This window comes from Homarus americanus, unplaced genomic scaffold, assembly GCF_018991925.1.
Source record: "Homarus americanus isolate GMGI-L3 unplaced genomic scaffold, GMGI_Hamer_2.0 scaffold51751, whole genome shotgun sequence".
Taxonomy (NCBI): Eukaryota; Metazoa; Arthropoda; class Malacostraca; order Decapoda; family Nephropidae; genus Homarus; species Homarus americanus.
Genome location: NW_024726287.1, coordinates 1 through 14,300, shown reverse-complemented (window position 1 = coordinate 14,300; position 14,300 = coordinate 1). Strand labels below are relative to the sequence as shown.

Sequence of the window (14,300 nt, the reverse complement as noted above, 5' to 3'; positions counted from 1 at the left end):
TCACTAAAGCCGCAGGTGTGCAGCGAACAGTGGGATGAAAACATTACGTTTCACTCGCAATTACCATCAAGAATGAATTTCCCTCTGAACACAGTTATCACTAAACAAATCCTTATAGCTTTAAATAAGAATATAATAAAAATTATACAATACCTATATAATAAAAAAAGTTTACGTTCATAGTTCAAGCTTAACAGTTTATAATATATGTATTCTGAGAAGATAAAGGACTCGTAAGTCAGTTCTCACACATTGCTCAACATCAACACCTGCTACAAGGTCTCAGGCCAGACGTACAGCATTGTATGTAGTGTAAGGTTCCATATATTGTTTTGGAATTCGTGCTAACTTGACTGGGATATAGTTTTGATTATACTTCACAGCTGTCCACAAGTTTTGTTAAATATAATGATGGTGAGTTAAGCCTTTGTTGTCTTTAAGGTCATTATGTACCTTTACAACATGTTGATTGAATCAATGTGGCATTGAATCGCCTTACCTTGATAATGGTCTAGATGCGGGCAGGAAGGGCGGGAAACCGTTATTCAAGCCTAATGTCCTTGCCTGGTAGAAAGACCTCGGCATGATACATGCCAGCCTACCTCTTGTAGCTTCTGTCCACACACTCACCGCTGGTCTCAGAATGACAAACATTCTATATCACACACTGTCAAGGAATAAATATTTATCAGTAGGTAAAACCTTAAAAACCAACACATCTACGACATCTACAATATCTGGCATGTCGGAAGGCTTGTATCTAACAAGCCCTGAATTATGTAACTAAAGTATGGGTTAATGTCTCGCGTTGATGTTTAGTATTCAGAGCTTTGATTTATCTAAGTTAGTATTTTTAACAATACTTTTCATTATAATTATGCTTGAATAAGTATTTAGTATAGTCCTGGATTCATTTTTTTGTTGTTTACGAGTCACTGAGATCTTCTTTAGTATAAATTTGGGCTTCTTTCTCGGCCTTGAATCTGCTGCTTTGTTGTATGAAGTTTCGCATTCTGGTTTTAAATGGCAGTGTTTATATTCTTTTGTTATCTTGGTCAATCTTGTAAAGTGGAGGGCCGGAGGCACATGGAATTGGAGGAGATATTCTAAACTAGATTAGGGAGTGGTTACAGGACAGGAAACAGCGGGTAAGCATTATGGGCGCTAAATCCGATTTGGGTAACGTCACTAGTGGAGTACCCCCAAGGTTCAGTACTTGGACCATCACGTTTTATTATATAGATAAACGACATAGATATAGGCGTAGACACCAACAAAGTAAATTTGCTGACGACACTAAAATAGGGCGTGTAATTAAATCTAACGAGGACTCCGCAAATTTACAGGAAGATCTAAAAAAAAAAAAAAAATTCGCATGGCCTAAAAAATGGCAGATGAAATTTAATGAGGACAAATGTGAAGTAATTAGCCTAGGAGATGTAAAAAGAGAACGCAGATATCAGATGAACAACGTTGATAAAGAGAAATCCGACCGTGAGAAAGATTTAAGAGTAATGTTACGTAGGAATCTTAAGCCAAGACAACAATGTGTATTTGCTCGAATCAAGGCTAACAAAGTACTTGGGTTCATGCAAAGGAGTTTTAGTTACAAGACTAGCAAGGTTATCCTAAAACTATATATTGCGCTTGTGAGACCTCACTTAGATTATGCAGTTCATTTTTGGTCACCGTACTACAGACTGGATAACGAATCCCAAGAAAACATACAGAGGAGAATGACAAGACTAATCAGAGGAACAAAGAATCTTGAGTACAGAGACAGGTTAATGCATCTTAATTTGCACTCCCTCGAGAGACATAGAGTGAGGGGTGATATGATTGAGGTGTATAAATGGAAGTCAGGGTTAAATACAGGTGATATAACAAAGGTACTTAAGTTATCTAACCAGGAACGAACTCGTAGCAATGGAAATAGAGTCGTGGATGAATGGAACAAGTTACCAAACATCATCATTAACTTGAACACGCTAGATAGCTACAAATATAGACTGGATGGATATACGAGCAATATTGGTTGGGTGTAAACGGGAGTGCCCAGTATGGGCAAATTGGCCCGCTGCAGTTTCTTCCATTCTTATGTATTGTCTTGTTAAGCATCACTAAATTAATTTCGTACGATTGGCCATATTTAAAGATTTATTGTAATGAAAAGATTCTTTTCAAAAAAACTTTAATATTTACTGAGATCCGTTGACTGGCGTCTGAGTGAGTGATATTTCCTCACATAAAGGGAAATTTTGTCATTTCGGTGTTTATCAAACGAGAGAGAACCTTATGCTCGGTAAGCCATTCGGTACCATAAGAGACAACTTGACTGCATGACAACGAACTAGATGTAAGCAAAGGGACAATTATAAACACATGGAAAACAACTGAAAGGAAATGACTAACAGCAGTAGTTAAAAAGTGAAAGTGGGTCCCATAGGCATGACTGCCCGTGAGGGACAGTATGCATACAGCACACTGTATACTAAGCCTTCGGTACAGAGGGTTAATTAACACCATCACTTCAGTATACTTCACAGGTCTTACCAAAGATACAGAAGGCGTCGGCAGCTAACACACACAAGCTCGTCTGGCAGACTTCAGCTACTCTGGAGGACAAGGCCAGCCTCTCCCGTGTAGTGCTTGAGTTCATGTGTGGAACTTTTGTGTACCTTGCAGTATCACCATTATTATAAGCACTAGTCTATGATAAGACCCAGTGACTGGCGTCTGAGTGAGTGATATCTCCTCACATAAAGGGAAATTTTGTCATGTCGATGTTTATCAAACGAGAGAGAACCTTATGCTCGGTAAGCCATTCGGTACCAAAAGAGACAACTTGACTGCATGACAACGAACTAGATGTAAGCAAAGGGACAATTATAAACACATGGAAAACAACTGAAAGGAAATGACTAACAGCAGTAGTTAAAAAGTGAAAGTGGGTCCCATAGGCATGACTGCCCGTGAGGGACATTATGGATACAGCACACTGTATACTAAGCCTTCGGTACAGAGGGTTAATTAACACCATCACTTCAGTATACTTCACAGGTCTTACCAAAGATACAGAAGGCGTCGGCAGCTAACACACACAAGCTCGTCTGGCAGACTTCAGCTACTCTGGAGGACTAGGCCAGCCTCTCCCTTATCACCCCTGTAGTGTATGGGACATTGGTAAACTTTATATTATCTATGATATAATAAGATAAGTGTTAGCTCATTCAAATATTTCTGTAATATTATTTTTTTTATTATCTATACTTTTGGTAAATTTAATGTTGCTCGAATTAACTGCAAGCTTTGGATTTTTTAAGGTTTTTTACTTCACTTGGTCCCTCGCCACTGAGAGTGTAGACAGTGCCGAGTTTTAGGCATTTGATATTTGTCTATAGCAATAGGTTTCCCGGCGACACCAAAAGTGGGATATATTCAAGAACAGTTAAATAGTGTTTACTTGTCTAATACAGAGAACTGACCGACCAGTTAGTGTACTGTTCATGTTATAAATAATTTTGTTGACCAACATCTGGTCATGTCTGGTTACATTCACCTGCACCACCCTTTTTCCTCTCGAGGCAAAGTGACTAACATTCATTACCTTAACACCATCAGTTCAGTATACTGCACAGGTTCTGCACGCACAAGTATACCAGGGAGATTTGAGCTATACTTTAGAGCATTGGTCCCCAACCTTTTGTAGGCTCTGTGCCACATTTATCATTGTAAGTATAGTGGAGGGCGCCAAATCTCATATATACTGTACAGTTATTTGCAGTTTTACACGTCTAACTGTTACCAGTTACATACTTTTTACATTTAGTCCTGGACAGGACGTTTGTATTTTCCCATAGTAAGAAGGCTGGCTCTCTCTCTGGGCCCGGTCTGGGGTAAATACACATGTCCTGTACACAACAGTTGTATCAAGTTATTACACATTTTCATTAACTTCACTCTTACAAAAGAGTCCCAAGTAATTCACAGTTTTCTAGTAAACCCTTGCAAGCTCCATAATATGGTTCAGCGGCCGCGAGCTACAGGTTGGACCACTGCCTTAGAGGAGTCATGCAACCTCTCACCCATCACTCTTGAGGGGATAGTTTTTTTTTTTACACAAATAAATGTCTTAAGGCGTTGGTGGAGATTATACAGTCGTAACAGCAACATGGTTAGATGAGTGTTTATCTGTAAAGCACCATTTGCGTCACAGACTTTCAGGGCGCAGAGCCGTCAAGAGATATCAAAGCAAGATTGAGGAGGATTACTTAATAAAAATGATAGCTCGGGGCTCGGCAACCCCCGCAACTTCATGAACCTTCCCCCACCCCCTAACCCCCTGACCCTCCCCTACTTCTTGACTCCAATACCTCCTGACCCCCATTTACCTCCTGAACCTCCCTTATCGACTGACGTCTCCGCCACCACCACCGTTTAACAGAGCGTAGACTTGGGGCAATGACGTTATATTAGGCAGGATAAACTATAACTAAAGTGGAAATATCAACAGTCATGGATAAGAGGAGGATTACTGAAAATAATATCTTAGTCTTACCACTATATACTGTAATGTACTATTGCGTATACAAGTACATAGTTACCACATCTCAGAAAACGCACAGCCAATGCCGCTTTGCATTACATTTGTACCAAGTAATTATAAAAACTGCTATGAGTTGAACTTGTACCTTAAGGTAAAAAAACATTAAGGGAAAGATTATTAATGTCACGATGAGCACATGCTCACTACAGTGGTGTCCCTATGGAAATTAATGCTGAACTAATATCTACTGTAGTCACCATCATTATTTTATCATAATTGCTTTTTTACTTCAGTCCCTCGAATAACATCTATATTGTTTATAATGGAACATTGCATAAAATTTATTATGTCTGGCTGTGTACATGTTTATGACAGGGCAAGGCGACCACACAATCACAGCTCCATAACATAATAAGAATTATATTAGCTGATGTCTTTGCCAACTCACCGAGCAGCACATTGCATCAGCTGACACACACACACACACACACACACACACACACACACAAATCGGTACTATTTCTTTGAAAGGCGTTCTATCTCAAATCAGTATTACGATTATCTTAAACCACCTGTAGATAATACAGTTTGTATTGGGCGTAGTCATAACCTCAGAAATATATAAGGAGGAAGGACTAGAGCTTCAGCACCAGAGCTACAGCACCAGAGCTATAGCACTAGAGTTATATAAGGAGGCAGCATCATATGTTGTGTTAATGCGAACACTTACTGCTGTACCGGCAGCAGCAGCAGCAGCAACAACTATTTTACCATAAACGAAGTTAACGAGAGTGTAAATATTGATATAAAGTTGTCAATATCGCAAGAGTTTTCGCCATGGATGTGAACGGCGACGTGGCTGGGAGGTTGTCAGTCATCGAACCTTTGACTGGTGAGGTCCTGGTGTGTGTTCATTGTTATGTGTATCAATAATACTTGTATGAATTCACATATTTGTGTGTGTGTTTCTTTACTCTTTGGGCACAATGATAGTGTGTAAGCACGTGCCTGTTGATGACGGTAGTAAATACTGTAACATAACATCTGTATATTTGGTGTTTATCAAAATCCAAATCTTAATGGCCTCTTGGTAAAGGAATGTATTATTTAGTTATGTGATTCACAATCAAACTTTAATTCATGCGTGATATCATTGCACGTCACAGATGATGGCGTGAAACCATACCATTACTGATCAACATGGTTGTTTGGTTGTCTTGCAGAGAGCTTCTAGTCTACCATCTACTTATGTTCCAGGAAATTATTTAGATTCAGTATTAATCGATAATCCAGGCTTTAAATAAATTTATTCCTGAGGGTCTTACCGCAAAGAGGCTTGTTTAGTGGAAACTGTTGTCTTATTATAAGGAGACGGCCTACCATCAGTGACCCTAACAATGTTTTAAACTAATCAGGTCTTAATGTCTCTCAGCAAGAAATATACTCTCGGAAGCATAATTCAGTACTAGATAAACGACACATCAGGTTTGACGAGTCATTGAGAAGAATCTTTCAGTACACACGTTCTAAAGTTTAGGTGACACTTAAAAACATAAGAATGGAGGAAACTGCAGTTAGCCTATTGGCCCATACTGGGCAGTCCCATTTACACCCAACCCCTATCGCTCATATATCCGCCCAACCTATGTTTGAAGCTATCCAGCGTATTCGAGTTATTGATGATGTTTGGTAACTTGTTCCACTCATCCACTACTCTGTTTCCAAACCAATGTTTACCTATCTCGCGCCTAAATCTAAATTTATTTAATTTAAATCCATTGTTACAAGTTTGCTCCTGGTTGGATAGTTTGAGTACCTTGATATATCACCTTTGTTTAGCCCTGACTTCCATTTATACACCTCGATCATATCGCCCCTCACTCTACGTCTCTCGAGGGAGTGCAAATTATGATGCTTTAACCTGTCTCTATACTCAAGGTTCCTAATGCCCGGGATTAGTCTTGTCTTTCTCCTTTGAATTCTTTCTAGGGATTCTATATTCATTCTGTAGTACGGTGACCAGAACTGAACCGTGTAATCCAAGTGAGGTCTCACAAGCACAAGATACAGCTTTAGGATAACCTCGCTAGTCTTGTAACTAACACTCCTTTGTATGGACCCAAGTATTTTATTCACTTTGTTTCGAGCAAATATGCATTGTTTACTTGGCTTAAGATTCCTACTTATCATTACCCCTAAATCTTTCTCACAATCGAATTTCTCTATAACAACGTTGTTCATCTGTTATCTGGTTTCTCTGTTTACATCTCCTAGACTAAGTATTTTATATTTGTCCACATTATATTTCATCTGCCATTTTTCAGACCATTCGAGAAATCTGTTTAGATTTTCCTGTAGTTTTTGTTGAGTTCTCATCAGATTCAATTACACGCCTTATTTTAGTGTCGTCAGCAATTCGACTTATGTTGCTTTCTACGCCTATATCGATGTCGTTTATGTGTATAATAAATAGTAATGGTCCATGTACTGAGCCTTGGGGTACTCCACTAGTGACGTTACCCCAATCGGATTTAGTGCCGTTAATGCTCACTCGCTGTTTCCTGAACTGTAACCACGCCGAAATCCATTTATAATATCTCCTCCAATTCCACGAGCCTCCATTTTTCGCTTTAGTCTTTCGTGGGGGACTCTGTCGAAGGCTTTGCTAAAGTCGAGATATGCCACATTCATAATCGTGCCCGTCGTCCACTGATTCGAAAACAGATGAAAAGAATGTTAATAGATTAGTCAGGCATGAACGCCCACTTGTGAAGCCATGTTGGAAATCATTGATCAACTTGTGCTTCTCCAGGTGATTTCGATTTATACACCTCGATCACATAGCCATACACTTTCTTATTTTTGAAGTAGCCTTTTAGAAAACAATCACAGTCAATACTGCGGTCTTGACAATAAAAATGCTATTTAAATTATACTTAAGAATTACTTATACGTACGGAATAATACATCAGTGACTACTGCTTCGGATTCACGAGTCTGGCTCTCGGGGTTCGTGAAGCAGCAGGAGAGGCGAGAGGACCTTTTGGGGCGACTATACAGTATATAACGATAAGAGTAATTACAAACATTGGTGGGAAGATAAGAGGTGATGTACTGTGTGTGTGTGTGGGTGTGTGTACGTGTGTGTGTGTGTGGGTGTGTGTACGTGTGTGTGTGTGTGTGTGGCCATATAGATGTGAGTATCGTCTTACGTGTACCCACTATAGGTGACTACAGTAACTCGGCCTCTGCCCCACAGGACCAGAGGGATACACACCAGACACACTGGAAACTCGGACCGCTAGAAACCTCCGCGTATGCAAACAGGTAAGATTACAACACACCTGACTGGCCGAGTCATGTTTTATATTTGAGCTAATCTATTGTACTAACACTTCCCCCTTGTTGGTGGTATTATTATGAATTATAAGTAACGCGATTTTTCCCAGCTGATAAAAGTTACAGCTGATTGGCTGTTGCAAACCTGTCCGATTTGTCCTGAAGTAATGATGTATTTCTAAATGAGTTTATTCATAATCGTTGGGATGACCGTTTCTGACGAGAAAGATATTTAGCTAAATTATATACAGATACATACATTCATTATTTCAAACAAAAGCACGTAGAAGTTTATCAGAAGTATTATACATGAATTAACTGTTAAACTCTGGTAGCAAATTCACGCTTTCGGAGGATGCATTTAATATATACTTATTTTTACCCACAATAAGGCATACTAAGACAAATTACGTATCAGTAATACTACATTATGCAAAAACAACATTTTAAAAGATCAGAATCACATTGAAATATTACCCGACCGTTAGCAGAGGCGGGGGAAATATGAAGTTGTTCGCAGTCATACTGTATTTCCCGCCTCTGCAGTTAATTCATGTATAATACTTCTGATAAACTTCTACGTGCTTTTGTTTGAAATAATGAATATATGTATCTTTATATAATTTAGCTAAATATCTTTCTCGTCAGAAACGGTCATCCCAACGATTATGAATAAACTCATTTAGAAATACATCATTACTTCAGGACAAATCGGACAGGTTTGCAACAGCCAATCAGCTGTAACTCTTGAGGAGGGGGCTGGGCATCTTTTCTCAGCTGAGAAAAAATGCACTATATAGTTAATTGTTCATGAACTGTGCCTGGGCATTGCAACATTCGGGGCAATGAACAGGCAGACAAACTAGCAAAAGCGACTGTGGGTCTCAGGGAGACAACCAATGTACCCTGGGAGCGTCAGTCGTGTCTCTCCTTGGGGAAGACATATACAACAGGGAGGTGGCAACTTGATTGGACGAGGTTAGATCTTCACAACAACTGGAAAACTAACATAGGAAACTGGCTTTCAGCATTCAGAAAGAATAGGAGGGAAGAGGTGGTTCTCGCCAGACTAAGGTTGAACTGTACCTATTTGACCCACCTAAAAGCCTATTTAGACAACTCCTTTCCACCTATCTGTGCCACGTGCAACAAAATTCTTTCTATCCGACACATTCTGACTGAGTGCAGCCAGTACGAACCAGAACGCCGGCAGCTGGTGATGCTAGCTGCCGAGCGAGGCTTCGTGCTGACTGGACCCAATCTATTGTAAGATAATGTCACCATAAGTGACGCTGTAATAATCTTCCTCAAGGAGACCCATCTTATCGGCATGTTGTGAAAGACACACGCATGAACTCTTTTTATATTTATAATATGTATGTAACCATGCCCTAAAGCAAATAAAAATGAATAAAACAAAAATTTAAACATACAACATGAGAGACATATCACAAACCTTTCCATTACATACAACACGCACATATACCAAGTAAAACTGACACCTACCAACACATATTCAAACAAAAAGACACGGGCTACAAAAGACAATAAAACAAAACAAAAAGTCAAATCACAGAGAAACTAGTCACCTGACCGGCCATTTCATCTGGTCTGTCAGTAACTCACTATCATATCACTCACTCATACCATAATTCATCCCAAATAAAACAACAAGAAGAAAGAAGAAACCAAAATACCAAGAACAAGAAGAACACAAGAATAACAAGAAAAGAAGAAACAAGAACATCAGATTAGTTGTAGCAAGAAAGAAGACCAAGACTAGAAGAAGAAACCTCAAGAAGAAGAAAGAAGACATCAGCTCCGGCCGAAATAGCCCAAAGGCGAAGTGGCCAGCAATCCCCAATACCATACCATACCAACTATTGTTTTGTGTTTTCTAATTCTTGTTCTTTAATTCATATTTTTCCTCATTGTTTTTCATCTCTTTTTTTTTACTTTTTTCGAATTTAATTTCTTTGTTTTCTCGCGTTCTTTTTTTCCATCCTTCTGTTCATTCTTCTTCTTCTTCTTCTTCTTCTTCTTCTTCTTCTTCTTCTTCTTCTTCTTCTTCTTCTTCTTCTTCTATTTTTCTTTTAATCTCATTCTTTCTTATTTTCATTTACTTTATTTTGTTCTTTTTTTTCTTTTTCATCATTTTCCTCGTCTTAGCTCAGGATACACCTCACAAACCTTCGATAACAGTAATAACACTCACACGAAGGATTGTTGATGTTATCACTCCGCAGTCGTTTCACGTGTAAAGCTTCGCAATAAAGATTACAAAAGCGATGGATAAAGAAGTATTGTATAAACTACTGATGACGCCATTGCACACACTACGAGTTGACGTAAGTTATGTCGACCAAATCTGTTCGTACTGTAGAAACGCGTATGTCGACTAAAACTGTCCGTAGAAACGTATTTGTCGAGGAAAAATTAACTTAAATAATGAATCTCGGTAAGCTGTGACGGATAATTTAATATGAAGCATTATAACAGTCACTGGGTTCTACTCGAGGCTAATAAAGGGAACGGGGATTTGATCATAGATTAACTTGATTTATATTTTATATTACATAATAGTTTTTATCATGTTACGCTAATAAAACTTATAATGAAAGTTAGGATTTACTCGCTATAAACCAATCACACATAAAACCCAGAAGGATATATTACTGTACAAAACGTTGATGGGATTTGGGCCGCATATTGAGGTGTGGTCAGGCTTCACTTTTCCCATAAAAAGCTAAACAAGAATCTCGATATAGATCAGATATTGAAATAAGTCTAATGTCTAGTTTCTGGTCTCCTTTGGTGAAGATTTTTTCAATTTCAGAGATATGTAATCAAAGTGCTGTAAAAAAATGGACGGCAAAGAAAAAGCTAATATCAGAATTTTATGTTTTATCGGGTGTTATCGACACTCATGGTTAAGTCGCCGACACACACACACACACACACACACACACACACACATATCAAGGTCATGCACTAACTACACGTGTTTCAGCCACAAAAGCTCCGATTTGAGTAGTTGGTAACTTGTGGCGAGGATGAGGTGGAAGAGGATGACTTATTTTCATAGCAGGTACTGTACATAAATGTGGTGTACGTGGGGAAAATATGTTACTGAGGAAAGAAAGAAACTTAATAATAATCGAAAGGTTTTCAGATGATATGAGAAAATATTAAACAATCAGTCACATTCGATATTGAAAGATTAAACAAGATAAATGAATTTAACTTTCATAACAATCAGATGTCTGCTAACTGAAAGAGGATTTTCCCCTCACGTGAACAGCACAGGGCACCTCACAGCTCATGGAAAATTACAGTGGGGTGATTGGATTATATAAACTAAATGAATTAACCCAAATTTATATCATTGTTATTGCCACGAGACAGGGGCTAATACAAGGTTTCTACCCATGAACTTGTTATAAGGTTTCTACCCGTGAATTTGTTATGAGGTATCTACACATGAAATATTTCCGTTAAGAATGAGTATAATATGACCAAATTTTTAGTCCGAAGAGCGTCTAGTATAATTGTCTCGACGAATTATATATTACTCAGTTTCCCTGACATTTATATACCAAGTTTCCGTCACTAAGTATCATACGTACAGTGCCTATGGTTCCACCTTAGTATAAACTCATCTACCTAATACAAGTGTTTCTCCTCAACAGGTGTTCATGGTGTTTGCGGTGAGTCTGTGTCACCTTTCTTTGGCCGCGATAGCCATGTGGCCTAACACCGCGCTGTCAGACCTGCGGCGAGACAACACCACCATGTATGGCAATGCTATATCTCTTACCAGTACTGAGATGGACATGTTGGGTAAGCTGCTCTTATGAAAGTTTGCAGCTCTGTCTTTTATCAGTATATAAGTACGTAAAAATATAAACCGTCTCTTCGAACACTAACTCCATCAAATATCTTCAGGAAGTCTGGTGCCAGCTGGCTCAGTCCCGGGTACATGTCTGGGGGCAATCTTCGTGTCTAGTATAGGACGAAGGAGGTCCATCATGGTGCTTCTGTTGCCCACTGTTGTTGGCTGGGGCATGATTGCCTTCGCTGTTAATCCCGCCATGATTCTGTTCGGCAGGTGAGTCTCCCTGTGCTAGGGCAGATATACGAGTACATGACTGAGTAAAGTAGGTGACTCAAACTAAAGAAAAAATTCATGTAAATAAGCATTAGGAAAATGCATAAAAGGAAATGTCATTCTGACGTAAGAGCTTTATAAATACTTTACAGGGATTTGTCCTCATGACTTCATATTAAGAAATAATAATCCAAACTCTTATTATTATTAATATTCATAAAAACAAGAAATATATTAATTATGCATAAAATATTTCGCCAGCCCTAAATTTGCACATCATAGCTATTTCGCCGATTATTATCAGAGTTTACAATTTAGAAAATAAATTCAGAGGACATGACAGCTGTGATCATGAGAGCCTGCAGGTTTGTGTGACGCTGTGACTCAGAGACAGTCAGTTTTATTCAGATTTCAAGACGAAGTGCTCGACGCTTATCAATGTCTTGATTATTTTTTTAAGAATAAAGCTGCTTCTAAGACCAAACGAGTTGTGTTTCCAGATCAATTAGTTTTTTTTTTTCATCAGATTCTTCAATGGAGTTACATGTGGAATGTCAACAGTGTCGGCAAATACCTATATTGTGGAGCTGCCAGATGCAGCTGTACGAGGAACACTTTTCGTTATACCGACCTTCTTCATTATAATTGGATATGTTTTAACAATCGCTTCGGGGCTCGTACTTCGATGGTACCAGATCCCCTTCTTAGGCATTAGTGTGAGCGCAGCATGTTTTATAGTAATGCTGTTCATGCCAGAGAGTCCAACTTACCTCGTCATTACTGATCAGAAAGATGAAGCGAGAAAAGTTCTAAGGAATCTTAGAGGACCAGATGTAGACGTCGACGAAGAGATAAATACACTTCGTAGTGTAAACGAGAAAATGATCAGTCAACCCCTGCTGAAGGTTCTCCGGCAGCCCGTCATGGTTAAAAACTTGTCAATTATCTTCATCCTCTTCTTCATTATGAACTTCTCTGGTCTCCCTGCTATCATCATCAACACAACTCGTATCTTTCTCGACGCTGGATCAGAAATGAACGAAAACTTGGCGACGATAATAGTGTTACTTATGATGTTTGTGGGTTCAGGCCTGTCCCTCTTTTTCTTGGATCGTATCGGCCGAAAAAAAAGTTTAATTGCTTCTCTAACAGTCACAGCAATCTGTCTTCTGATCCTGGGAACATTCATACACTGCAAACACATATACAAAATTTCAATATACAGTGAAGATGTGACATCAATATACAACTTTACAGCGGGGACCACCTCTTCTGACAACATGATGCTGGGAAACCATATGCCAAATGCACCTGTCGACAGGTTAGTGACACAAGTGTTTCTTGTCCAGGTCTACGTGTAGGCAGAGTTTGTAGAAGAACTATACAATGATAAGGATAGAAATAAGAAACGAAAAGGAAATAAAGTTCGAACAACCAATTCTGGAAACAGAAGTTGAGGCAGCTGTGAGAAAATGAAAAAATATAAAATTTGTGGGGTTGATCAGCTGCCAGCAGAATATATCAAACAAATGGGCAAAAATGGGATAAAATGTTTGAATAAAATATGTAATTCTATATACTTCAAAGGAGACCTTCCCGGTGATTTAAAAAAATTTATATATGTATTATTACCTAAAAAGCTAGGAGCCTTAGAGTGCGCCTACTTTAAAAACAATTAGCTTTATATGTCATGCTTACAAAGTTTTATTAAACATGATTTTAAGTAGCATAAGGTTTAGTATTGATAATAATATTTACTGTAGAGTCACCACAGCGAAAATAATACCAAGTACAGTACATCCTTACACTTGTTTACGACTGAACAGCTCCTGGACTAGTGAGCACTCGTGGGTGCCTCTCGTCTGTCTCCTGGTCTACATGGCTTCCGCGAGTTTCGGCCTGGTCCACATCCCTTTCATCCTCAGCAATGAATACTTCCCTACAGCAGTCCGAGCTCAAGTGAGAATCCTTCCTATTTCTTCTCTCATAAATTACAACATCACTGTCTTTAGGTTAAATGAATTATGGTTAATTATTCATATAATTCTACAATATTATACATTCCCAAGATGTAATAAACGATCTATAAAGTTCAAATCAGGATTCAAAAGAATATAACACATGATAAGGTAAATTTAGAATGAAAGTTGACGCCATTAGTATGAATTAATTTGTGGTTAACAACAAGTGTAGCAAAATGTATATCACTTTATAGGCAGCCATTAAACTGCTAAGTATAGTCATCCATCATTTACAAATGTAAGAATAACTTTTGTTAAACAACATGGAGTTTCCTTTTAGGCATCT

The 14,300-nt window shown here is 38.6% G+C and overlaps 1 protein-coding gene across 3 annotated transcripts; it reads left to right on the top strand.

Moving 5' to 3' along the window:
• Window positions 1–5,173: 5,173 nt before the first annotated feature.
• LOC121865596 (facilitated trehalose transporter Tret1-like) lies at window positions 5,174–14,269 on the top strand. 3 transcript variants are annotated; one of them, XM_042365104.1, is made up of 6 exons: window positions 5,174–5,438; window positions 7,806–7,873; window positions 11,575–11,725; window positions 11,831–11,993; window positions 12,520–13,314; window positions 13,820–14,269. In XM_042365104.1, the coding sequence occupies exons 1-6, from the start codon at window positions 5,384–5,386 to the stop codon at window positions 14,109–14,111; spliced, it is 1,524 nt and encodes a 507-aa protein (XP_042221038.1). In that variant the 5' UTR covers window positions 5,174–5,383; the 3' UTR covers window positions 14,112–14,269. The 3 variants fall into 3 exon arrangements, with proteins under 3 accessions (XP_042221038.1, XP_042221040.1, XP_042221039.1); XM_042365106.1 differs by having other exon boundaries at window positions 13,251–13,314; window positions 13,820–13,953; XM_042365105.1 differs by lacking the exon at window positions 11,575–11,725 and having other exon boundaries at window positions 5,408–5,438.
• The last annotated feature ends 31 nt before the right edge of the window (window positions 14,270–14,300 follow it).